Source organism: Harpegnathos saltator, unplaced genomic scaffold, assembly GCF_003227715.2.
Source record: "Harpegnathos saltator strain DR-91 unplaced genomic scaffold, Hsal_v8.6 scaffold384, whole genome shotgun sequence".
NCBI lineage: Eukaryota > Metazoa > Arthropoda > Insecta > Hymenoptera > Formicidae > Harpegnathos > Harpegnathos saltator.
Window position 1 is genome coordinate 1,185,600 of NW_020230188.1, and position 25,877 is coordinate 1,211,476.

The 25,877-nt window shown below is 53.7% G+C and overlaps 1 protein-coding gene across 7 annotated transcripts; it reads right to left on the reverse strand.

The window, feature by feature from the left end:
• Window positions 1-1,324: 1,324 nt before the first annotated feature.
• LOC105187624 (runt-related transcription factor 1) lies at window positions 1,325-23,567 on the reverse strand. Of its 7 annotated transcripts, none has more exons than XM_025300806.1 (7): window positions 23,029-23,567; window positions 17,104-17,882; window positions 16,577-16,807; window positions 11,272-11,397; window positions 6,398-6,592; window positions 3,588-3,878; window positions 1,325-2,901 (listed from the first exon to the last, which is right to left on the reverse strand). In XM_025300806.1, the coding sequence occupies exons 2-7, from the start codon at window positions 17,414-17,416 to the stop codon at window positions 2,555-2,557; spliced, it is 1,503 nt and encodes a 500-aa protein (XP_025156591.1). In that variant the 5' UTR covers window positions 17,417-17,882; window positions 23,029-23,567; the 3' UTR covers window positions 1,325-2,554. The 7 variants fall into 7 exon arrangements, with proteins under 7 accessions (XP_025156591.1, XP_025156590.1, XP_025156594.1 ...); XM_025300805.1 differs by having other exon boundaries at window positions 23,025-23,567; XM_025300809.1 differs by lacking the exon at window positions 23,029-23,567 and adding an exon at window positions 19,435-20,099 and having other exon boundaries at window positions 6,398-6,577; window positions 11,284-11,397.
• Window positions 23,568-25,877: the final 2,310 nt, after the last annotated feature.

A 25,877-nucleotide genomic window follows, 5' to 3' on the forward strand; every position in this document is an offset into this window, starting at 1 on the left:
TTCAACGTGTTAATGAACAAAAGAAAAAGAGTAGGCTTCGTTGTAATCGCCATATGTCCAAAAATTCATTCGTGACCCTCTTGTTTTTTTCTCTTGACTCTTCGTCGTTACACGAATCGTTCAATTCTTTTGTTCCGTTTGTACCAGAATCTTCGATATCGAAGCAGGGCGAAGGCGCGGATAATTAGTCTGTTCCTTTTCGCTATATACTCCGTGCGCCACCTTGCGCACTGACTCTGTTTTCTTTCTTTTTCCAGCGAGTTTCAAATGTATATCTGTTTCTCTTCAAGTCCTCGAAAGTGTACATTAGTTCAACGAAAAAGAACAGATCTAGTATCAACACCTAAATTCGTGAAGCCACAACTGTATAGCTGAAATTGGTATCTGCAAATTTGCATCGTGTTCTTAAAAGTAGGTCGCTATAATGCTGACGCATGTAATTCACGGTGATAAACTTAACTCGATGTACTGGAGGTGAAACGCGCCTTCATCATATACGTACATACGTACGTACGTACGTACGACTTGGCTGCGAGGAACGAGGCAGACGCGAATTCCCCTCCCGAGACCAGGTTTAATTAAATCTTTTGCAAATTTGCATATACGCACTTCCGTCAGTGAGAGAATCCTTTAGAACCCTCAAGCGTTACCGAGACCCTTGTAGAGATTCGTTTCCCTACCTGTGTGTTATGTAGATCCGCCGGCAGTCCTCCGAGATGATAATAATCTGAGCGAAGACGACTTCGAGGGTGCAAGGAGCAACGGAGGTCCCGAAAAATAAGGCGCTAAAAAGAAACAGAAAAAGATACGGTAGAAATGTGTATACCAGGCGACAAAAGCAGTGACATGTTCTCGAGAAAAGAAAAAAGAAAATGCAATTCAGAGTATACGCTAAGGATGTGACTTTTAAAAATTCGTGCGTATCCAAGGATAGAAAACGGATCGGGGAACGGTATGAGCGCGCACGGCGCGGGTGATTGAAGAGAAGTCACATGGATCATATTTTGAAATACACTTTTACTTCGACTCGGTCAAAAACTACGATAACAATAGGTCGGTAGATATGTATATCGGAAATCATTTTTTGGAAACGCAGGCTGCTCGTCGCCGGCTTACAAAAACGGATAAGTCTCGCCGGCGCGGCTCGGCGCGGCGCGACGCGGTGCTTCCCGCGAGAATCACTTGGCGAGTCGCTTCACGAGCTTTCGTTTCTTTCGCGGTAATTTCGATGTAAGGTCTTCGATGCCGGTACGACCACACGTTCGTTCGTTCGTTTGTTCGTTCGTTCGTTCGTTCGTTCGTTCGTTCGTTCGTTCGTTCGTTCGTTCGTTCGTTCGTTCGTTCGTTCGTTCGTTCGTTCGTTCGTTGAATACTTGCGAGCTTTTCGTCGCCCTCACGCTCCCCGCGGCGACATTTTCACGCGGCGACGGGAGACTTCCTCCCCTCGCACGCGCACACACACACGCGCGCGCGCATGAATCGAATCCCATTCGATTTTATCGTCGGCTTGACCCGAACGTGACCGCACGTGACAGCCTTTCACGAATCAGGCGATTTCCCGAGATAATCGAGGGTCGGCTGCGAATATCTCGCCAAAAACGCGGAACCGGATTTCTTCTGTCCGAAAGTTGTTGTTGTTGTTGCTGCTGCTGCTATTGTTGTCTGAGGAAAACGCGAACGGGTCGAACGGAAACTGAACGCGCAACGTGGAAGATATATCGTGTGTATGTACAGAGAAAAGAAGCTGATACATCCACGTCAGCCTCGACGATATTGCACGATCCCGCAGCACTCATTCGCAATTATACTATGAAAACGTAATCGATGAAATAAATTAGTGCGTCGTCGCATCGTTTGTAACAGCGACGGATAATGATTCGATGAAACGACAATGATCTAGCTATGTACACGTATATACACATCCCGTCGATATCATTATTATCGTCGTCGTCATCGTCGTCGTCGTCGTCGTCGTCGTCGTCGTCGTCGTAATCACTTTCACACCCGCACTCGTTCATTCTTCTCTCTCTCTCTCTCTCTCTCTCTCTCTCTCTCTCTCTCTCTCTCTCTCACGTACGTACACGGAACCCGTTCTCACTTAATTACAACTCCTCCTCGCTCATTCACTCGTCTAAGGATTCGTTGACACGCGCGAGACACAACCGGTGAAAGAAGAATTGCAATCCCCCCCGGGGGCTTCCCGGGAGACGGTACTTCTCGGCGAACGGACTCGCCGCGAGTTCTTTATCCGGATTGAGCGTCGGAGTTATTAATGCCCACTAATATAGTGCTAGTTTGTCCTCAGAGGATCGACGTAGTCCACGCGACGGTCTTCGGGAGGAGAGCCACACGGTCAGCAACACAATCACCAAATCGCCGGATCGGCGGGTACGGCTCACGGCGACCCGATAGAACCCTGAAGAGAGCGATTCGCTTAAGCGTGTCCCTCCGCACGCGCGTTCTACCACCCCGCAGGAGACCGACGGAGAGACGCTCGAGCGAGTAGTCCAACGGTCGACCGCTCGTTCCGCGAGTGAACGCACGCTTCCGCTTCTCAGTACGGTCTCCAGACGTTGTTGTCCGGTCTGACCTCCTCTTGCCTTACGCTGCAGCTGTCCGCGACGGCCCTCTGCTCCGCGCTCTCCGAATTCTGGAACTGATTCCCGTACAGCTGCGAGTACAGGATGCTAGGCAGCACGCCCGGCGTCGGGAAGTAATTGCCGTAATTCTGCCCGAAGCCTTGCTCTTCGTGCACCGGGCTCTCGGTCGTGCTGGAGTCGGTGGACAGAGAGCGGGGCGACACGTAGTCCTGGTACCTGGACTGGCTCGAACCGCCGGACATGAGGCTGCTCAGCGGGTCCAACGGATCGGACTGGCCCGGTGTCGTGGTGTCCGGCACAACTGTGACATTCCGCGTAAGAGAAGCTACGTTCAGTTCGCCGGCAACAGGCTAGTCGCACGTTGTGACGTGTCTTCGTTCACGAGAGTCCTGATTCTTGGGTCTTTACCGACTCTGCTAGGTTTCCAACCATGAGGCATAGCCCATATTCAGAGAGTGTCGCGAGCGGATTTACTGAAAACTGCGAGTAATACACGAAGACAGCGGTCGGGAGACAACGATCGCGAATCGAGTTTCTCGCAGAGTCTCCTCCTTCGCGCGTTTCTTGTGTTGTGGGTGAAACTGGAGAAGGAATTGGGCAATGTTCTTTGTTTTTACAACAGAAAAGGTACCATGTTCTTTCTGAATGTAAACATAAGCATGTTCTAAAATATTTGATGATTCTTTCTCCACTTGTTTCCCTCACAACAAATACACCAACGAATCTGCTTCGGTTTCCCCTGTCTTATCTCTTCCTCCGTTACACGACGATCATAATCCAATGAACGCAATCCCGACGAGAGTGCATGAGACGTGATACTCCGCGAGCACATGGTGATTAGCGGCTTCCGCTTTCACAATCAACGGTGTCGATTACAACGAGTCCAAGTACCCCAGTGCAACATACCCCATGGTTGGTTCGTTCCACAGCCGGCGTTCCACAGCGAATTCTCGACGACGACAAACGTGCACAGCAAGCTGGACTTACGAGAGGAGACCGCGGAGAAGGCGTCCTGCTGCGGCGTGGAGCCCGTTCCGGTGCCGGATGTGACGGCCGAGCCCGCCGTCGAGTCCGGTGCCGTCGGTGTGCTCATGGAGGCCGTACCCGCGAAGGACGCCAACGTAGACGACGGCGGAGGTGGCGGAGGGGGTGGCGGCGGGGGTGGAAATGACGCCTGTGCGGCGCACGACGACAAGGGACCCGGAAGGTAGCCGGCGTAGCCGGCCGTGCTGCCGTAACCCCAAGAATTGCTCGCTGTCAGGCCGAACTGGGACATATCTAAAGAAATCGTCCGTTGGCACGTCTTCCTGCGCCCCGTGGAGAAACCACACGTGGAAGAACGGCACACGGGGAGGGAGAGCAACGTTCGCGAGATGAGACGGTAGCGGGTGGGGTAGCGCGGTGGTACGAGAGCGCGGCGAGTGCGAACGGAAGAAGCGTCAGAGAGCAGGTCGCTGATCGGAAAAGCAATCGACGAACGAAAGAACAATTAGCAGAGAGAGAGAGAGAGAGAGAGAGAGCACACACAAGTCCTACCCCGACTATGTAAATAACACAAAGCACGCTAATATAAAAATATCGATAACATCCACATCGGACGACAACAACGGTAGCAGCGGCGCGTGTCGTGCGCTCCAGCGAAAAAGATAAATAATATTTCTCTGGCGATCGGGCGAAACAACAGGGGGAAGGAGGAGAAGGCGAGACGGGGAAATTTCTGCCGGATTATATGCCAATTCGAATCACTTGGCGAGATGCATCGGCGGCGGCGGCGGCGGCGGCAGCAACGACGACGGCGACGGCGGCGACGGCGGCGGCGGCGGCGGTCCAACGCGCGCCCCTTGGCGGATGTATTTTTGCGGGGTATAGGCAGCATCCCCGATAGATTTTCCAATGAGTCACGGGGGTTGAATGCAGAAAGGACGAGAGCTCGGTCCACGAGAGGGACGCGGGCGGACACGGAACGGGCGGCGGAGGGGGACGGACGGAGGGGTACATCGAGATCAAAGGGTTGGTCATCCCCCCGCGTAGCTGGGGCCAACTCAAATAACCAAGCTCGCCTCGGCGAGCGCCACTGGACCGTCGTCACGAGAGAGCTAACCCTAAATACTGCTACCCGTCGGGTGCTTTCACGTCCTTCGGCACCACCGGATTCCTTGCGGTCCAAAGAGAGAAGCCTGCCTTTTTATGGAGAATCACCGAAAGTTGCGCGAGTCTGTCCGAAGTATTCCAGGATCGCTGCGGGATTCGAATACCGGATTGAATCCTCGCGAGTTTATTTCGTCTCCCTCTCTTCCCTTCTCTCTCTCTCTCTCTCTCTCTCTCTCTCTCTCTCTCTCTCTCTCTCTCTCTCTCTCTCTCTCTCAGATCCTCTTGGTCCGTCTCTCGTTCTCTCTCCACGATGAGAGCCACGTAATTGCTTCCGGCGAATAATCTGCGAGCGAACGTCTTATTTCGCCGGGCGCGACGACGACGCGACACGCGCTTGCAGGTTAAACACAGACATGAAGGGAAATAATTAATCGCGCGATACTGTACACGGCACCGCCCGAATTTTCGCGATTTCATTAAAAAGGAGAAGTAATCGCGCGCGCGCGGCGCAGGGTGTCTCTCGAAATCGAAACCGCCCGTCAAGCCGTATAGTATGAGAATAATATGATCGCGTACGCGTATTATCGGACGACCGGATGCTCGGTGAGGGAAAAAAGTTAATAAAGGAAATATTCAGCGTGCTTCGTATTTTATCGGGAAATTTAGCAGCGGAGCAGTCAGCCCTCACGTCTGAGGTAACTCATTAAAACGGCTGATCTCGAATTATTGTTTAAGCTTTTTTTTCCTCGTCTCTTCTTGCGCGCGCCGGCGGAACCGTTTATCGATACACGCCCGAGAAAAGTATTGAAAATTTTATCGTGCAAGTACCGCCCGCGCGCGCACGAATCGTCGCGCGCCATCAGGCTTTGATCGTGCCGATCAGCGCGATACGATATTAATCAACGAGATCGAAGGCTTCCCTTTTTCCTCTCCTTTCTTTTGTCCCTCCTTTTTTTCCTCTTTTTTCTTTTTTCTTTTTTTTTTTAATAAAACTAGGCGAGCAACATTTTCTCGAAATTACGCTGACAACGCTGACTTTGCGCGCTGACTCGCGCGAATCCACGTTATGAACGCGAAGGGAAGGTGAAGCTGCGCGCCCCCAAAACAGAGAGCCAACCGACTGGGACGCGCTTCCGTGGCAACCCCTTTAATATAATATTTAATCTAGCTTTGAACAGGCTTGCGGTTTCCGCCTCTGAAGCCGAGGAGCTAGCTACCGACGAGCCTACCCAAAAGCTGCGCTTCTGTACTCAGACCGGTAGCTTGTCTGGTTGGAAATATTCCCGAACTCGCGCGCGCGGCGGAAGCCAAATCATCCGCTCGATGACAAAAATTATGTAAATTTCACGCAACTCTGCCGGCGGGAGATATCCAGCCGCGATACACGGCAGCAAGTGACTCCTTTGTACGGATTCACGTGTCTCACTTTCCGCCTTTCTCCGCTAAATATCTGTCATCCGACACCGAGAGAAATGTGCGCGCGACGCCGCTCTGACGCCGATCGCTACTGCAAGAAAAATCCATCGACTGTTCGACCGCTCGAAAAAAAGAAAAGGACACACATGCGCACACACACATACAGAGCGAGCGCTGTTTGAGAACGGGTTGCTGCTCAAAGCTGAGTCGTGCGAGCGCAATCAACGAGGATTACGATCATGCTGGAGCAGGAGGGGGGGGGGGCGGGGATTGCTCGGGCAATTACTTACTCTGACAATTGCCAGGCATCGCGTGTCTAAAGGAAGACAACGGATCCCTCGGCTGCAGCGGATTCGGTAACGGTTGCAACGGATTCGGCAGAGGTTGCAGCGGATCCACCAGAGGCGAGGCGAAGAACGGGCCGCCTCGTTGCGAGGCGAATGCGAAGGCGTGAAATTGTTGTTGCTGCCCTAAAAGAGACAGCACTGCGATCAACCGTGCGCCTGCCCACTGGACCTCCGGTGCGGACATCAATCGTTCGTTTCATTTATCGTCATTCTCCTCCGATTACCAACGCGAGAGCCAAACACGCCGACGTCGACGAGCCAGCAGCCGGCAGCGCTGCCGAGCATTTTATTTACGCATAAATCACCAGGCAAATCCGTCGCTCGTGACTGCGCTGCGCAGATATACTCTACACGATGTCGCGAAAACCGGGCGAAAATACACCGTGTACGCGCATTCACATTTCTCTTCTTTTTACTTTTTTCTTTCTTTTTTCTTCCTCCGTCCATCCGCTCTCTCTCTCTCTCTCTCTCTCTCTCTCTCTCTCTCTTTCTCTCTCTCCGCCGCCAATTGCCGCGTCTTTTATCTATCGAAACGACAAACGGAACGATACCGGAACCGAACACCGTGGCCGCCGCCGTCCCTTCGGCAGCCGGGGGCGGAGGACCAACGAGAGAGGGAGACATACACGAGAGAGAAAGAGAGAGAGAGAGAGAGAGAGAGAGAGAGAGAGAGAGAGAGAGAGAGAGAGAGAGAGAGAGAGAGAGAGAGAGAGAGAGAGAGGCACCGATACATTTTATTTCCCTGCGACGGTGTCGCCAACCCAATTAAAGACGTCCCAACAGGCGGACGTCCTATCCGGCTGTCCCCTGGCTAGAGGTCGCCGCACAGACAGCCGCGCGCGCTGCTGCCGCTACTCTACGTGCAGGTTCGTTCCCTTCCCCTAAAGGCAACGATCCGAACGTGCAAGGCACCGGAGAGGCCAGAGAGACCGACGGAGGGTCGCGACGCAGGGCGGAAAGGGAGAAACGGTGGACTCTCCCACCGTCCTGATAATCCAATCGAAGCCCTAATTCTAACTCGGCAACCCGAAATTCCCGCCGGTTTGCTGAATAGGGTACGCTCGATCCGGGGACACAATGGGGGCGCGACGGCGGAATACCGACGGGTACCGAGAGACTAACGAGATCCTGTTAAACGACCGGCGATTCGAGCACGCCGCAGAACCCGGGAGGAGCTCGGCACAGAAAATTCTATAGGTCGTGCAGGTTCCTTAGGTGGGACGCCTTTTATTTCACGAGCGCGCGCCAGTGCGAGAGCGAGAGAGGATGATTCACATTTCGCCCGGGGGCTGAAGTCGATTCTCGGGCTGAGGCCCCTCTCGGCGCGCCTCCGACGCGAGATCGCAGCGAAGGGGTAAGGGTCGCGGGTGAGAGATGGAGACACGCCACGCGAAACCGGAACGCGCGATCGGCGCGTTCGAAATTCGTGGATTTGTTCCTCGAGACACGGCAGTTTCGCCGAAACGGCCCGCAGCGGCTTGATAGATTTAATAAATTATGCCGCTCGACCCACGAATTTATCACGCCACCCTAACCCTTTGAGCCCGGCGCGCCGCGCGCCGTTCTTCGCAGTATTTCATTAGACGGCGAGCGACCCTCTCCGAATGTGGATGCGCGCGGACGATCGTTGGCCCGTCCGAAATCGCTCAGGACGCTCTGAGGCCGCGTTCTCCCTCTCGTCTCCGCTCGCGTCAAGTCAGTCCGTTGTGGCCGTTGGCCGATTTTCAAAGCGAGGCCCGCCGCCCACCTGCTCGGTCGCGGTCCAACAACCGATGATGGGGGCTGGTGCGCATTTTCGCAGACTGTCTCCGTCCGTCTCAAGCTCGACCATTCTCTACAAGTCGTCTCTACAAGCGCATCTCAGCCACTCTTCGGCCTGATCGGCATCAACATTTTTTCTGATTTATTCTTTCGCGGAGTGCGGGACGAGGTTGGCGATTGGACGGAGTCGTAAGTCCCCGGCAAGTCGCGGCTATCGATTTCATTGGACACCCTCTTTACGCGTCGTGACTGCCAGGGAATTTCTCGAGAGTTAGCAGCTGGCAACGACAGATCCTCATTTCGTTCCGTCGCCAACCCCGCTCTTTCCCTCCTTCCCTTCCTTCCGCCCGCCCGCCCGCTCGCCCTGTCCCGCCAACATCCACGCGGTCGCGCTGCTACTCAAGCCGCGTCCTGAAATCGGCTCCTCTACTAGTCGCGCGACTGGATGGCGGCGCGGCATCCATTTTCGATCTTTTCGGGCTCGCCGAGGACCGCGTTTCGTTTGTCGAAGACGTTCGCATCGCGCGGGGGACTGGTTCAGCGAGAGGACCCCCGGCACCCAACACGGGCGAGTCTTCGCGGAGTAACATCCCGGAACCCGAGCTAAACTTCCCTCAATCAATTTCCTTGGCCCCGCAGCCTTTCCGCGGCAGCGGCGGCGGCGGCGGCGGTGGCGGCGGCGGCGGCGGCAGCGGCGGCCACCTTCGGCTACCAGACGAGGGTAGAATGTGTAATGAATTGCTTGTTTAATTAATTACAACCCTCCGGAGGTATTCGACCGGCGTTGCCTTACGTAAGATTCATTCGTTCGTTCTCGCTCGTCGATCGCCGGATGCAAGAACGCGCGATTTGTAGGTGGGGACCGTTTCTCCGTTTCGGACGGAAGCACACGCATACGTTCGTTCGTGTGTGTGTGTGTGTGTGTGCGCGTGCGTCAAAGGGTCGGCGAGACATGCCCGATGCGTGAGACTGCTACGAAACTGCTAATTAAAACGCGTCGCTGAAGGAAAGTGCGCAGCCGGCTGTTTTTTCCTGGTGCTTTTAAAAATTATTTTGACTCGGAAGAGTACGAAAAAGTAAACGTGCGCCACGCGTGAAAGCGTAATGGTGGATCCATCAAAGTCCGCGTTAAAGGAGAGATAAAGACACGCGAGGGTCGCGCGAGTCCGAAAGAAGCGCACAAGGACCACCCAGGAGGCCTTTCATCTCGCGCCGCAACCCTCGAAATTGTCGCGCCATTGGTCCGATCTAACAAACGGTTTGTTTTCATAGAAGACTCAAAGCGCCGACTTGACGAATGCTTACTTTCGATGTTCTTGCATTACCATAACGCGATCCGTAAAATTTTATACCCGTTTTTCTTTTTTCTTCTCTTTCTCTCTCTCTCTCTCTCTCTCTCTCTCTCTCTCTCTCTCTCTCTCTCTCTCTCGCTCTCTCTCTCCCTCTCTCTCTCTCTTTCTTCTTCGTCGCTCGAAAAAGTTCAACGTGACGTGTCTGACGGAATTAACTACCTCAAGTCTGAAATTGACAGCACAGAGAAGAAGACGCGCAGCAGCAACGCTCGTCCATAATTCGGAAATGAAACGGAGAAAAAATGTTTCGCTCCCTCGCGCGAGTTGGCGATTAATTAGTATAACGTTAATATCGCAAGAGGAATTACTTCTCTCTCAAATGTCACGCAGTGTTTTGCTTGGATGCGCGTCTCCGAGCGGTACACCGAAATTTCGCGTTTTCATATTTTGGATTTATGACGGAAGTTTCGTGGGTGGTCCGCAGATGCGGCCAAGCCGGCGGATGTGGTCGCAATTTCCCAAGGTACCAAACTTATGCCGTGCTACCCAGAGACCGCCTTGATATATTAAAGCTATCGGATATTTTTGGTGCGCCTTCAGCGACGACACGGGATCCCTATTACGCGTATTAACATTAAGCGTCCTAACATCTAATGCCTCGTGGCAAGCTTCATCGTAGATAGATCGCGGGCGTGCGGCGGCGTGCGACTAAAATCTCCTGGCGGAATTTATACGCGGCTCGCGTTCGAAGGAGGTTTCCGAAGGGGGGGGGAAAACCTACCCACCCAAACTTTTCCGCAGCGTTTTCCACCCGCGAGTGCGCTTCTCCTCCGTCGAGTGTCTAACTTTGGACTGCGAAACCGAAGAAAATCGCGCGCACGTTCGTCGCGCGACGCCGCAAATTGGCGCGCCCGGGACTAAATTTTCGAGGGCGCACAATACGTATTCGTGGTAGGTTACGTAACTAACAAGGGGTGAGAAAGAGGGGGGGGGCAGGGCAGAGAGAGAGAGAGAGAGAGAGAGAGGAGCGAGAGAATAACGGAGAAAGAGACACGCTTCGCGTCCCCTTGCCACCACGTCCCGCGGAAGACAACGTCGACGACTACCTACCGTCGACTGCGACCTACCGAAATAACGGGGAGAATCCCGGTAATTGTATGTCTCGGCGGCAGTAGCTCGCGCGGAGGAGTTCTCGCGGCCGGATATCCGCGAAGTTTGTAGGCGTCGTCTGCGTTTTGGCTAAAGCGCCGCGATACACCTCTCTCTCTCTCCGCGGGCAACGCCCGCAGCTCTTTGTCAATGTTATGGCGCCCAGTACCCCCGCGGTTATAAATAATGGCAATTGCGCGAAACTTAGCCTCGGAGGTAACGGCCGACCAGCGCGAAGCCGCACGCTGGGGCCATTTCGAACTTGCGGCTTTTACTGCCTCCGGTGCCATGCCGCTCGTTCGTTAGGCATTACGATCGTTTCGGGAGATTCCCGGTAGCTCGTGTGTTCCGCGCGCGCTCGCGAGCGCACCCCCACGCCGAAATTTCCGAAAATGCAAAATACGGCCGTTCCTGTCTCGCGCGAGAAATCGCGCGCGCGCGCGCGCGGGGGACGCGTCTCAGTGAAGCCGCCAAGCCGGTCACAACGCGGCTGTGATCCGATCGTGTTCGGTGCCGCTTCGGAGAGAAAAGTAGCTACCACACTCTCTTATCGACTAATGTAAGAATGATAATAAATTATATATAATATATATAAATGAGAATAGCAATGCTTACAGTGATACTCACTGGTCTTGGATCGCGGTTCGCGCGGCCCGTCCACCGTCACTTTGATGGCTTTGCTGTAGGTGGCGACTTGAGGCGGCGTCGTCGACACCGTTATCGTTAAGGTGAAGCTCTTGCCTGCAACAAACCAGACGACTTGCGTGTTACGGCCGTCGAGCCGTTGTTCCACCCTAACCACTGCGATATTCCAATCGGTTTTATCGTACCGTTGTTTTTTTTTCCATTTACAGCGTTAACACTATCGAGACACCTGTCGTCCCCGCCGCACACGGTTCTCCTTTTCTTTTTTTTCTTATCGTTTCAAGGCCCGCGTGATCGCATACTATTGGGGCTTGATGCCGGGGAATTAAATTTCCAAAAACGAGGAGGACAATATACGTAGGGGGCGTTTTTAACGTCGGCCTCCTGTCCCGCGACGCGTCGATTCGTGGACGCGCCTATTCAGCTGGCGTCGAAAGTTCGCAAACGCGGTTAGCCGGGCGAAACTCCGCGGTAACCGAATTACACGTCGGTAATGTATCGAGGGCGTCGTCGACGGTGACGGTGGCCAGCCAGCGCGGCCGAGTTAAGGGAACAGGGTGGTCGTTCGAGAAGGGTGGGTGGCAGACGGGGGTGGCAGAGATCGCGTGATGCTAAAAAGCCTTGGTTACGCGCGAAATAATGTCGTGAAAAAGCGAGCGAACGAGCGGGCGAGCGAGCGTGTACGGATGGACGAACGAAAAAACGAACAATTGAAATAAATAAAAGAACAAATAAAATGAACGAACGAACGAACGAACGAACGAACGAACGAACGAACGAACGGACGGACGAACGGATGAACGAGCGAGTGAGCGAACGAACGAACGGACGAACGAGTGAACAAATGAACGAACAGATGAACGAGCATGCGAGCGAATGAACAAACGAACGAACGAATGAATGAACGAATAAACGAATGAACGAGCGAGCGAACGAGCGAGCGAATGAACGCGACGCGCGCGCGCGCGTGCGAGGGTGCACCGCAATTTCATCCCGCGAGGTTTAAGCGTCGAAACTCCGCCGCGAAAACTCGCGGCGAGCCGCCGCTACCGCCGCCGGCGGCGGCGCTATCGATTCGACCACGCAAGCACGCGATAAAGCGCGCGAAAAAGCGAGAACGTGCAACGCGAAAAGTCCCCGCTGTGCAAAAATTGCACGCGTGATAACGTTGGGCGCAGAAGTCACCGCAATTTTTGCTCGCCCCCTTCTCTTCTCCCCTCCCCCCCCCTCTCTCTCTCTCTCTCTCCTTTTCTTTCATATCAACCCATTATACGTACTCATAGTCCAGCCGACGCGCGTGGCGCGGATATGGTTCTTCTTCCTTGTCGCACATTTTATTTGTCCGACAATGCGATATCCTCTTTCCCCTCTTCCTTTCCCTCTCTCTCTCTCCCTCTCTCTCTCTCTCTCTCTCTCTCTGTCTCTGTCTCTCTCTCTCTCTCGCTGTACCAAGGGGCGGAAGTATAATGATCATCTTACTAACCCACATATCGCGCGCTCTCTTGCGCAATAAATGTACATCGCGTGTTTTCTTGAAATTAGATACGATAATGCTGCAAGGTAGTGCGCTTTTATCCGCCGCCAGTTTGCAAAATGAAAGATAACACATTACGTTATTTATATTCGCCCCTAAACGTGTTCCTTCCTGCTAATGCGTTACTACGCTCGCGTTACCCTTTCGAGGAGCCCCGGCCATTACCGTATTTTTCTATCGGACCCATTAGATACGTTTTCCGCGGCGGAGCCGCGATAATCGATCGCCACCGCGTGGAGCTCGACCACCGCGACCTGGAGGAGTCTACCAGCCGCCCCCCGAGACACGGACTGCGTCGATAGAGACGGCAAAAAGTTTCGCGGCGTGACGTAAGATGATCGATGGCGGGGAAAAAACGAGTGTGCAGCCGGAAAGGCGGAGCGGGCGAGCATCGGAGAAATAATGGCGAGTGTCGAGCGTGGCCACACGGCGGTTCGCCACGCGAGCTTTTCGTTTTCCAGCGGGGATTCCCCTCGGTTTGGCTGCGAGTCACGCCATCCTCAGCCGTGTGCCCTCACCCTGCCTGCCTGCCTGCCTGCCTGCCTGGCCTGCCAGCCAACCTTTTCACCTCCACCGACGGAGTCGGTGGTTCCAGTTAGGTAGGTACACGTAGGTACACGGGTATCACCCTCGGTGCCAGTCGCCGTGCAGCCATTAAAGGTCGTCCGAACTCCCGCCGCCCTTACGTATCTTTTAAACGCTCGCCTTGTTAACCCGCCCGAACGAACCCTCAACGCCACTTTGTTGCCCGATCCGGCCGAGCCGGTGGTCCTTCTTACCTTCGCGCTCTCGACCGTAACCTGGAATCGGCTGGATGAACGTGTTGTTCTCGGAGATATCGCACAAATAGTCGAAAGAAAGAAAGAAAGAAAGACAAGATAAAGATCACAAATCATGTTGAAGAGCAGCGTGATATCGTCGTCGAAATCGCGGGGTCGAGGAAAAAGAGATGCGAAGTCGGGGGGACACTCGTCGTACTCCTCCCGTACCATTCGCTGATTATGCTCGTTAGCAGAGCACGGCCGTCTGCGGGCGCGTGTGGAGCTACGCGTGCATACACGTGTCCCGGCGTTGTACGGCTGTCGGCTGCGCGCTGTCGGGCCAATTAATTAATTTCAATTTTCGCCGAACGAAACGCAAATGCGCAATTGCAGCCTGATAACGAATTGATTACGGTCAGAAACTGCCACCGTCATCGCCGAGCGACTGGCCGTTTTTCTTTCGTCCGGTGAAACGAGCCTCGCGCGTTACGGACGATAAATTAACACCTCTCTCTCTCTCTCTCTCTCTCTCTCTCGCGCGCGCGCGGGTGAACGCGTGTCCCGTTCGTTCGATCCTCGATATTCGTATTTCGCATAGATTTTTATTGCGCGTGCACACAAGAGGCGACGGATCGCCCGCACGTACCATCAATTCTCATCATCGCGCCGCCTGTTTATACCGCGCGCAAATAAATCTTGCCGATCGCGATCGAAAGTTTAATCCGCGAGATGGAGGATCGTTCGACGTGAGCCTTACGTGAGATTTCATCGCGACAGAGTCTCCATCGCGAACACGCGCGGTGGTTATCCACCTGTCAAACGTGGCTCGACGAACTTTTAGGTGAGGTATTTATTACGCCGCTATTTATACCGTAAACGTTGCTCTCTCATTCCCCCACCCTCCCGGTCTCTCCTGTCGGTGTTGTATATTACAAGGACAATGATTAATAGGTTCGCGGGTGAAGCTGCGCTTTGTAGAAAAGCAACTTGGTAAGATTGGCGACGTTCCCGCGGAGGTTTATTCGCGGCGGCAAAGTCGAAGGATACCCCCGGCTGCTACGGGTCGGAACTATAAGCGCGCAAATGATCTATCTCGTTAAAGGGCTTAGGGACGAAGGGAACAATCCGGTACCTTCAGGGTAGACTTTGCAGTGATGGAGCAGGCATTACGGTCGAACGTGCGGGAAGGGGGTTACGGCTTATCATCGATATTGCAAAGCTCTCGACTATCGTGGCAGTACGCTCAACCTTGTCCGGGCTAAAAGCGGTTTTAGGCGAAGACAAAAGCACGGTGTCGGCGCGGCGCGGCGCGCTTAACGATCCTTTAAATTTATCGCGACGGTAATACCGGGCGAGACGTCTTATTTCTGTCGATCGCGCGGGGGATACGTACGTAATCCCCCCCCCCCCCCCAACCGAGATTTCCCGTGTATTTTAAGCGCGTGTGTAGTTTTTCTCTTTCTCTTTGTACTCTCCTTTCTCACGCGGATTAATTAAACGCGCCGGGCGCGGAAAAGTGGAAGGAAAACGAGAAGGGGAGGCAGCACAGCAGCTCTGAAGGGAATTTCTAATCTTCCTGCGAATCGGAAGGACAAAATCCTCCTCTCTCACGATTCCGTACGTGCGAATATTTCCACGCTCGACAAACGAGAGGATCATTAAGAATTCGCGGGAGTTCGGCGCACATCGGTTTCCAGGGAATATTCAAGGAGCCAGGGAGAGCCGTTAGGAATCCTGACGAGAGAGAGACACTTCTCTTACATTCTTCATCCTAGCTTATGTTAATTCCGCGCTCGGCGAAAACAATTGAGAGCTAATCCCAGACAAATGACTGACGCGTTCCCGTGAACCCCGGGGGAGAGTTCCTCGCCTCCTCGGCTGGAGAATTTGCGAGTATCCTGATTCTCGCGCGCGATTAGCCTCGCCTTTACCAGCAGGACGAAAAATATATAACAACGACCCCGTGCGCCTTCGAGAGAAGTGTCGCTGTCGTCTCCGCTGTTTTTCTTCCTCCCTATCGTATTCGCGTGTGTCAACGCCGATTGTAACATCAACATGAAAAGTCGATGCCGAACGCAGTGTCCGCTCGCAACCAGACGTTAAGTAAGTCAAACAACTTTATTGATACCGTTACAAGTGGGTCGGGCGCGGCTACCTTAAGTTGCGCTAATCCAGACTCGCGCGCGGCGCGAGTTCAAAAGACGCAGTTAGACGAAATAGCGGCTCTAATAACGTTAATTAAAACTCAACTGAAACCTCAATTAATATCACCCGCCCCTGGATGCTTCCCGGGCGTCGACGATGCTCCTCCGAGCGACGCTCCGTCGCTCTCGTCCCTCGTCGTTTCGCCCTTTCGCCGACGCGAGAAGCCGGGTGGCGGCAAAGGAGAGAGAGAGAGAGAGAGAGAGAGAGAGAGAGAGAGAGAGAGAGAGAGAGAGAGAGAGAGAGAGAGAGAGAGAGAGAGAGAGAGAGAGAGAGAGAGAGAGAGAGAGAGAAGGTCGCGGCGCGGACAAATAAAAGCCATTACCCACCCCAAGGCGTCTTGCCGGATCCACCCCTGCCCGCGCCAAGAGCCAACCTCCGGGAACCCGCGCCGGAGACGAGACTTTTCCACGACGGGCCGAGGAAAAACGGGGGGTTGTCTCAAGACGTCCGCGACCTACCCTTACTACGCGGCACGCGCGATTTCTTCGAGGGGGTTCTTCGCCGTCGCCTCGCCCCTTCTCGACTCGGTCGCTTTCTTCCGGCGTAAAACGCGAAGGGCGACACGCTCCACGAGGACCAGGGAGAAACTTTGGAGTTTTATGAATGAAGAAGAAAGTGGAGCAAGGGAAATGCCGCGTCCGACACCTGGCCCGTTCGTCATTCCGAGCCGAGTCGTTCAAGAGAGATTCCCGTGGGCAACGAAGTCTTAGCCGACGGGAGAGCGACAACGTATGCAACGTATTAGAGAGGGAGGGAAGGAGGGAGCGAGACTCACCTCTGCCGCTTCTGCCGACGAACCTCAAGTCGTTGAACTTGGCGACCTGGTTCTTCATCAGAGCCGTCGAATTTCTGAGCTCGGCGCAGCAGTTCTCGTCGTTGCCAGCGCGAACGGTCACCAGCGTGCCGTCGCCCACCTCGCCGAGAGCCACGACCTTAAATGCTACCGGCAGGGTCTTGTTGGACCTCCAATGCGCGGGCAAGACGGTGCAGACCAAGTGCGGCGACCCTGGGCCCAACATCAATCACCCACCCACAGACATGGTTAGACGCTAGATACCGAGTATCAAGAAGCTAACGTGCGATTTACATTGAATCTATACTTCATATCTGACACTAAATTACAAAATTGAAGTAAATTGTAAGAAACGAGCGTCTCCTAACGCTGATTCTGAACACGTAAAACTCAGATCAGAAAGAAACAAAGATCGAATGATTACCGGCCAAGACTCTCAATCTCTCACTACCTATCGTTTCACTTTCTGAAAGAACATTGTTGTTGGTCCAAAAGCATCGATGAGTTACCTGTTCTGACCAGCTCGCCGGGATGCTCACTGACGAAGTCGCCCAGAGTCCTCTCGGCGAGGATGTCGCTGGTCATCTTGGTGTAGGCGTCGGTCAACGGAGAAACGCCCGACTCCGGCGAGGCGGCCGCGCCAGGAGCCGAGGCTCCTGTCAGCTGCATCCTGCCGCTCGCGCTACCGCTCTCGCTGGTACCGCTCGACGTGCCGCCACCAGCACCAGCGGACTCGTTGCTGGACGTCCTCACCGGGCCGGCACCGCTTCCGGCTACCGTGCTTCCGCTGCCGCCGCCGTTGCAACGGCCGAATATATCCATAGGCAGTCAGAACGCCGGATGGAACATCCTTCCATTCGGTTCAGTCGCTGAACCAACTGTGTCTCGTGAGCATCCTTCGAGAGCGCGTAGCCTCTGAGACCAGGCTCAACGGCCTGACATCCTTGGCGCAGCTGCGGATCCTTTTCCCGAGTCCCGAGACGAAAGTGGCTTATGGGCGAGTCGTCGATCCTATTAGCTTTCCTTCTTGACGTTGGCGGTGAGACGAACGTTCGGCTTGAGGTGAGGATTCTTCTCGGGCACTCCCATGGAGTCATGCAGCATCGCACTGCGAGCTCGCCGACGGCGAGCTATGTGTTCCTCCGCTCTTGATATCTGCGGAAGTCTGCATGGCGTTCGACATAGTATCAGCCTTTCGGACAATTTCTCTTTTATCCTTCTATTCTTGCTCTACGATTCTTCTAATTTTAGTTGCTAACATCGCAGTTGCGTTACACATCGTGGCTACCTGAAACAAGATCAAGCAGACTCTCCGTCAGCGATGCGTGTTACGGGTAAATTCACGGGAAATTTCATTTCCTATAATTTATTTATATATGTATATATAAATGAGGGACTTGTTAATTAAGTCTCCGTAAGTACGTAAGACGGGAGGCGTTGTGAGAGATCGCGTCGACTGGCAAAAAATCGAAAGAGATCGCTTTGACGAAGGGAGAAATCCCTCCGGCAGGCGACGGCACACCCTCGCCGCGGCCGTCGCTGATCAACGTCGGCCCCGGTGTATTGGCCTTAATCCGTTTAACGGAATCTTCTACGTGCCGTTATCTCGCGACCGAAGCCCTTTTAACCGAGTTGTCTCCGACCCTCGCGACGACACTTTGGTGACGGACACGAAAAGCGGGCGGGGGCGGCCCTGAACGCGGGTAGCGCGCGAAGAGAAACGAAAGGGGGTGAAAACGGTTGACACGGACAGCAACGACTCGCACACTTTTCACGCGGCTGGTTCGTGACGTCACCGTTCATTCAGTAATTTTTGCGCACGTCACCGGGGCTGACACGCCGGATCCAGGTGGTTCCAGGAGGGGCAGACCGGCACGATGGTGGGGACGGAAAAAATAGGGGAAAAAGAACGCCCGCCGGTAGGCACCCCCCACACGAATGCCCAACCCCTACGCACGTACGACCGCGTGTCAAACTGCACGTGGCTACGTTACCACGTTGCCTCCTGTCAATGATGGTCTCGTGATCTCCGAGAGCCGCGCGCCGGCCGATACGTGTAATCACAATAAGACGAAGATGATGTTGATCAAGGTCGCAGCGAGGATCACCAGCACGATCTATTCACAAGGCGATTGCGCTCGTCGCGTAAAATCGCGAGTAATCACGTCCTATTAATTCGCTCGTCGCTCGCACTCGTCTCCATGCGAGAGCAGCCTCGTAGTACAACACTCGCTCGCTCCTCTCTCTCTCTCTCTCGCTCATTCTCTCTCCCTGTCCGCCGCCTCGCCCCGAACCGTCGCAATTTTATCGTGCTAATTATATTTGGCGTGTAAATGACAATCGATTGCTTCGATTGATGTGTGCGTGCGGCCGAGCGTGTCGCGCATTATTCGAAATGCCGCGGCGGAAAACAGCCGCTGCGAGCTCGACATTTCTCCTATTACAAAACTAAATGGTCGGAGGCGCGCGGGGCAAATAATCCCGCGAAAATGCTCCCCGCTATCGGGAGAACGCTCTGGAAGAACGACGCGATGGCTAAGACTCTCGCTTAACTTCGCATTCAAATCTCTTACGAAACTCGTTCTGTTTACCGTCTTCCGGCGGGATCGCGATACAAGCCGATGCATTATTTTTTCCAGTTCCGCGAACCTCGTGAGGAATCGTACGAGCAGATTCGGCGCGATGCGACGTGATCCGTTCGAGCGTTCGACGGAGCTCTCCGCCGAGAGCGGAGTCGATGAGCTCAATAGGAAGAATTCTTCAGTGAAAAGTCGACGGGGTGCAGCTCTAGCTGCGAGAAGAGGCCTCCGAAGACCTCCACTTAACATACGGATAAGTACCTCGGTGAATGACGTTGAAAACCCGCAGTTTCCCAGAAGCTGTCTTTCCACAAGACGAACGATCGCGTCGGCAAGTCGGGAAGTCAAAGGTATATACATATATCCTCTTTCTCAAAATCTTCCTTCACTCGCGTTCTCTCTCTCTCTCTCTCTCTCTCTCTCTTTCTCTCTCTCTCTCTCTTTCGATTATCGAGAGCCACAAGGTATCACACGTTCGTCGTCGCTCGACACTGAAACTCCCGCATGATCACGCACTCTTGGACGCAGTCCGATCACGGCTCGAAGAACGAATGTTTTCATCACCGCGCGGCTCTACACCGTCATCCTCGTGCGCACTTCACTCGAACGAGCTCTATCAGCAGCCTCGAATGAACCCCCGCCGCCTCTCGATATCTCGTGCCTCGGCGAGAGAGGAGCCCGGAGAATTATCTACGACGTAGGGGTACCCCCTTAGATGATCCCGAAGGACCCCTTCGGCGGCTCGTTAGCGGCGCCCTCGGATCATCTTCGTCCCCGGCGAGAGCTATGAAAGTGGCAGTTCCGTCTCGCTACGGCGACGCCAGCGAGAGTATATTTCGCAGTATCCGTTGGGGGGTCACTAACTATAATTTCGGCGGTTCGTGTGAGGCAACAGCCGTTGACGCACTGGTCCATGCCAACACACGCAGCATCCCTTTCCCCTTTCCCGGTTCCTCTCTCACACCCCTGTGCCACCCCACTCCTTCCACCCTTCCTTCCCTATCCTGGCATTCTCTCTCTCTCTCTCTCTCTCTCTCTCTCTGTTTCTCGCTCCCTCCCACACCCGCTCACTTGGTCTCCCTCTCACTCGATCTGTCTGTGTCTCTGTCTCTCTCTCTCTCTCTGTCTCTCTCTCTCTCTCTCTCTCTCTCTCTCTCTCTCTCTCGCGCTCTCTCTCTCTCTCAGCCGTTCACTCTCGCTCTCTCTCTCTCTCTCTCTCTCGCGCTCTCTCTCTCTCTCTCGCTCTCTTTCCGTCCCTCATTCCGCCTCTCGTAACCTCTTTCTCTCGCGCGCACGCTGCTCTTTATCGCTTTATCTCCCACCGGACCCGACGTCTCCCTCTCGCGACGTCCTCGCTCTTTCTCTGCGGCACTCTCGTTCTCTCGCACGTTCTCTCTTTCCCCTCGCGACCCTTTTGCAGCAGCAGCATGGCTAGCGCGCGTATGCCGGACATTGGTGTGGCGGGGAGCCGGGACTTCGATCGATTTATCGAACCCCGATTTGATCGGTTTCAGCTCCGACCGCTCGTACACGCGCGCGCGCCAGCGCGCGCACGCAAGCGGGCGAGAGCGCGTGCACTTTTTTTCAATCCTTCGCGTGCGTAACTCGCAATTCGCGCCACCTTGCAACGCACCTCGATGCTTTCCGATGGCTCGACCGAGCAAAAGTTCGCGCGGAATTAATGACGTCAAACGTTGTATTGTTCAAATTCGGATGCGAGCGGAACTTCCGGCATTCGGCAACGAAGCGTGTGCGTTAAACTTGGCGAAAATATCGCTCGCTCGATTTCAACCATCGGCATTTCAACGCTCGCCCGCGGATCGATCGTTCCTGCCAGCCGGCCGACATCTGCGTTTTTTCCTCGAAACGCGTCGTTGTTTCATATGCATCGGAACACTCGCGAGCGAGCGCGCGCGCGCGCGCGCGCGCGCCCGGTATCTCGTACAATGAAGCTTCACTTTCGAAAATCAAACAGAGGTCCCGGCGCATCCTCGCAGTTGCACTGTTTGTACGAATGTGCAAACAATGGAACTACCCATTTCCTGCGCGAATATATCCTGACGATATCCAACCGATCGCGGGCCTGCAGGCAAACACTCGAGGTTCTACGAATATGTGCGGATCCAGTTGTATAAAATCAACAGATTTGAGATTTTTTCGCATTCGTCCGACGCGCTCGCGCACGCACCGAGGCGCGACGCGTCTTACCACGTCGTCGTCCTTCCACGATCGAAGGAGATGCACAATTTTTCACATTGTTTCGCTTCCTTTCATTTTTTTTTTCCTTTTTTTTTAATCAGAGCGGGAAATTTTCCCGCCCCAACGCATTTTCTCGCTACGAAAATTCTCGTCAGTCAGTAATATATATATATATATGTATCTCTATTGGACAGGCCAGGAAAATTCCAACTAAATAGGAACGCGGAAATAGATGTGTCTCCGTGCTTCGTGTCGATTCGAGCAATAATTTCCTTCCTCAAATACATCTCTCCCACGTGCCGCAAAAAGAAAGAGGGAGAGACAGAGACGAATAATGATTTGGGGATGACATTCGGCGTAATAATATATTCCAGCGGCTCGTCGATGGTGACGTTTAATAGCGCGGCGTGGCTCGCGGAAACGGAACGCGAAACGAAACGCGCTCTCGGCCGGTCGCGGCAGAAGTATGCGCCGGTATTCAGCGACGAACGATCGCCGACGAGACGGTGACAAACAGCGATACCGCTGGAAACGTGGAAACTGGACGGCCGCCGTCGTATTGACAAACGACCTAACGCCCGTGTGGACCGTTGCGTTCGACGAGATTCGAATTATCTCTGTTGGAGCTTGTCAATGCAAATGCCATACCTACATTCAATTACCGCTCGTCACGCTCCGATCAACTGCCGGGCCCCGGCGATGAGCCAGGTACGCCGCGGTACCTCTACCGGCGCTTTCTTTGCCCGCGCGCTCGAGTCCGCCCCTCCCCTACCCTCACACGTTTCGCGCAAAAGTCGCGACCGATGCGCGCTACGCGTCCGCGGGGAGTCCGCGCGAAGACGGCACACATTCGGCAGCGTGATGATCGCAACGCCGGTGCGATGCAAGCGATTTTTTACGTCTTCTTCTGGCGATTCTGTCGTGTGTTTTCTTTTCTTTTTTTACTTTTTCGATTGCTTCGTGTCCTTTTCTCTCTCTCTCTCTCTCTCTCTCTCTCTCTCTCTCTCTTCAAGACAATTTGTCATTGGTTGTTGAATAAAAGCGATCGCTTGGATGGTGAGAGAAATAAACCTCTCATTGGCGGGTGTGAGGACAGCGATCGCGAAGCGTGTGCCGACAACTTTAGATAAATTAACACCGCACGCGTCGATGCTTCATTATTTCACCGGCAGGCCGAAAGAGTCGATCAATTGTCCCGCACGTTTCTATTCATAGAGATAGAACAACCGTGTCAGGTTACGACTGTTACAGGACACGACTCGATATAGCCGACGCATTGAACGACGTTAATTAATGAGCGGCACTATCGATATAATTGTTACCGCGAGTTACTAATGTCTCATGTTCGAGAAAATAAAACATGGATGGCGTCCGCCCCCGTCGCCCACGTGCACTATTTGCTGCAGTCGCGTCCGCGCACATAACGAATTAACTGAATTAGAATATGTCACGGGACAAAATTACGCGCGCCTTACCGCTTGCTTTGTGCGAAATAAAACATGCTTCCCCGGCGCAGAATTGACAATTTGCGACAAATCCTCGACAAATCAACTCGCGAAGCGACGCGCACGCGGGGCACACTAAATCTCAATAGACCTAAAAATTCGTGAAATCATTCAAAGTCAGGAGATCGCTGGGATAGCTCTACTCACTTACTGTTTGGCAGTCCGAAATGAAAAATCCGCTCTTCTCGCAAATCGAATGCGTTCTTTCGGCACAGCGCCGCGCGAATTGCGATCGATCGAAAGAACCATCGTTCATCGCGGCTTCTGACTAGTCAATTCCAGCACGACACTCTTCGCTCTCCACGATGACTCTCGAGCTCACAAACGTCCCACCAACACGTGACAATCCCATCAAGGCTTGATGGGTTTTACAGGAGACCACAATCAATCGATGATGACACTGCCCGACCACGCCGATCTTCGAATCTAGGCACGAACACGTGGCAGCGAAAACGAGCAATTATCGCGCGGATATTGCGAAGAATTATTATAGACTCGATCGAACGCTCGGCCGTGCGCTACAATTATTATATAGGAAGACTGTGGTTATCGTTATGTTCACACACTATGAAAACGGCAACCAAAGGAAAGTAAATGGAATGGATCACATCGAGTACAGCAATCCAGTGCACCACCAATGCGACAGAACGAACGTCGTCCGAGGGATCGCATTCTCGTGTCGATCCTCACAAGACGACGACGACGACGACGACGACGACAACGAATACACCAGCTGAGGATCTACAACGATTCCAACGGTCGATGCGGATTATAGACGATCGGCGTCAATTACGATCGCCGTCATCGGGTCGCCGATAAAATCAGCAACGATATATAAACAGCATTCACCAGATATCTCCGATCCCAGTGCACGCGAGCATATGTCACGGCGATCGACCAATAACATCCCGTTGTTCAATGACCACCGGCTCAAAAAAAGAAAAAAAAAAGGAAAGAAAAAAGGAAAAAAAAAAAGAACAGCTCGTGCTATACCGTAGGACACGAGGATATTGGTGCGCGCGTGGTCCGGCTTGAAAACCGGTTCGTCGGTACGCTCGATTGGACAACAATACACGAAGAACGGCGGACCGGGGCGCCAGCAGAAGCAGCAACAACAGCAGCAGCAGCAGCAGCAGCAGCCAGACAGCCAGCAGCAGCAGCACCAGCAACCGTGCCGCGTGAATACTACGCCGCCTCCTCCGCCCTCCGCCCCTTCTCACACGGCCCCTCTCTTCGTCCGTCCTGCTCTAGCAACCCTCGTTTTCCCACTCGCACACCACCGCATCGCACCCAGCGGACGTGTTCCGTCTCGGTTCCACCGACGATCTCTCCTCTCCTCGCCATCCACGAGCCACCCCACTGGAACCCGAAGTCTCTCCCTTCCCCGTTTCTCCTCTCTGCGCCCCCTCTCGCGAATAGCCGACCCTACCACGTGCCGCGACCACCCCTACGGCGCCGGCGAGGGGGGTCGTACGTGCCGTGGGTAGGGGGTGCCCGCGGACGGAACATGTGTAACGCGCAGCCTTGATTACACGCGGGCTTGTAAAAATTATTATTATGGCCGCGCGCACAGCGTTCCACGCCGCGCCACACTGGCTGGACGCTGGAGAGAGAGAGAGAGAGAGAGAGAGAGAGAGAGAGAGAGAGAGAGAGAGAAAGAGAGCACAGCCGGACGTCCGATTTTCAGCGCCCTCGTCATGTTGAACCCTTCTTTCCTCGCGGTAGCCACGCGCCGCCGCGAGCTAATGGTTCGAGGGAGCGCGAGTCCTTTCGGTCATGCGGCATGTTTCTTTAACGACTGCTCGGACGACTGGTGGAAAAATTTTGTCGTGGAAAATCGAGGTATCCCCTCTCTCTCTCTCTCTCTCTCTCTCTCTCTCTCTCTCTCTCTCTCTCTCTCTCTCTTTCTCTCTCTCTCTCTCTCTGCCGGGCGATTTCCTCGACGAAGATCTCGATCGCGAGTAGGTTGCGTTCCGATCGACACGGAAGGCACGCGAGTGCGGGCTAATTAAAGTGAAACGTAGGAATACATCGTCGATATTTTTTCGCGCAAAAGGGAATTCGATGAGAGGTTCAGGTAGGAACACAAAAAATGTACTCGGCGAAATGCTCGCGCACGTGAAATTGCGTTGTGTGACACACAGGCGCGTAGTTCATGCGTGAAAGGGATCGACGTCTGTAAGAATCGCGCCGGCCGACGAGATGTTCTCGATTTGCGTAAAATCGCGGGGGGAAAAATGAGCTGCTTCCTGTTGCTGCTCCGCGGCCGAGCCCCCGAATCGCCGCGTAATGAAAATGCATCATTGATCGAAAGCTTGGTGCCGCGGCGCCGTTCAATGGATACACACATGATACATTCACATCGATTCCTGGTCATTGGGTGGAAGGGAAAAAATCATCGCATAGCATTCCGTGCCGGCGAATCCGCGCGGCACACGCACACACAAGAGAAGTGTCTCTCTCTCTCTCTCTCTCTCTCTCTCTCTACCTCTGTCTCTCCGACTCATAATCATAGCCTAAATAATCATAGCCTATCGTTAGGTGCATCATGTATATACGTAGATACATGTTACAACATCATCGCATGTCGGGCATATTAACCATCCCTACGATATCGTTTTACGTATATAAGGCTTCAGGTAAAGTTTCGAAAGCCATCGAGAGAGCACGATCAGAGGAGGTCATGGATCAAGTTGGCCAGCAGTCACATCGCCTGTGTGTAGTATTTTTATGTATTTGTCATGACAGTGGAAAATGGATCGCAACGTATTCCTCTTTAAACAAACACACTTCTACCGTGTCCTAAAAAAATGTTGCTTTCCCTCATTGCTCCTCTCACAATAAATTCCAATTACTAAAACATATGCCCAACATGAGCCTTGAACCGACTCGACATGGTCTCCTCTTAACGATATCTATATCACAACACCATAAGTATCGAATGTCTGCACTTTGACGTTATTAAAGGGAGTGTTGCAGTCTGAAAAGCTGTCGATAGGA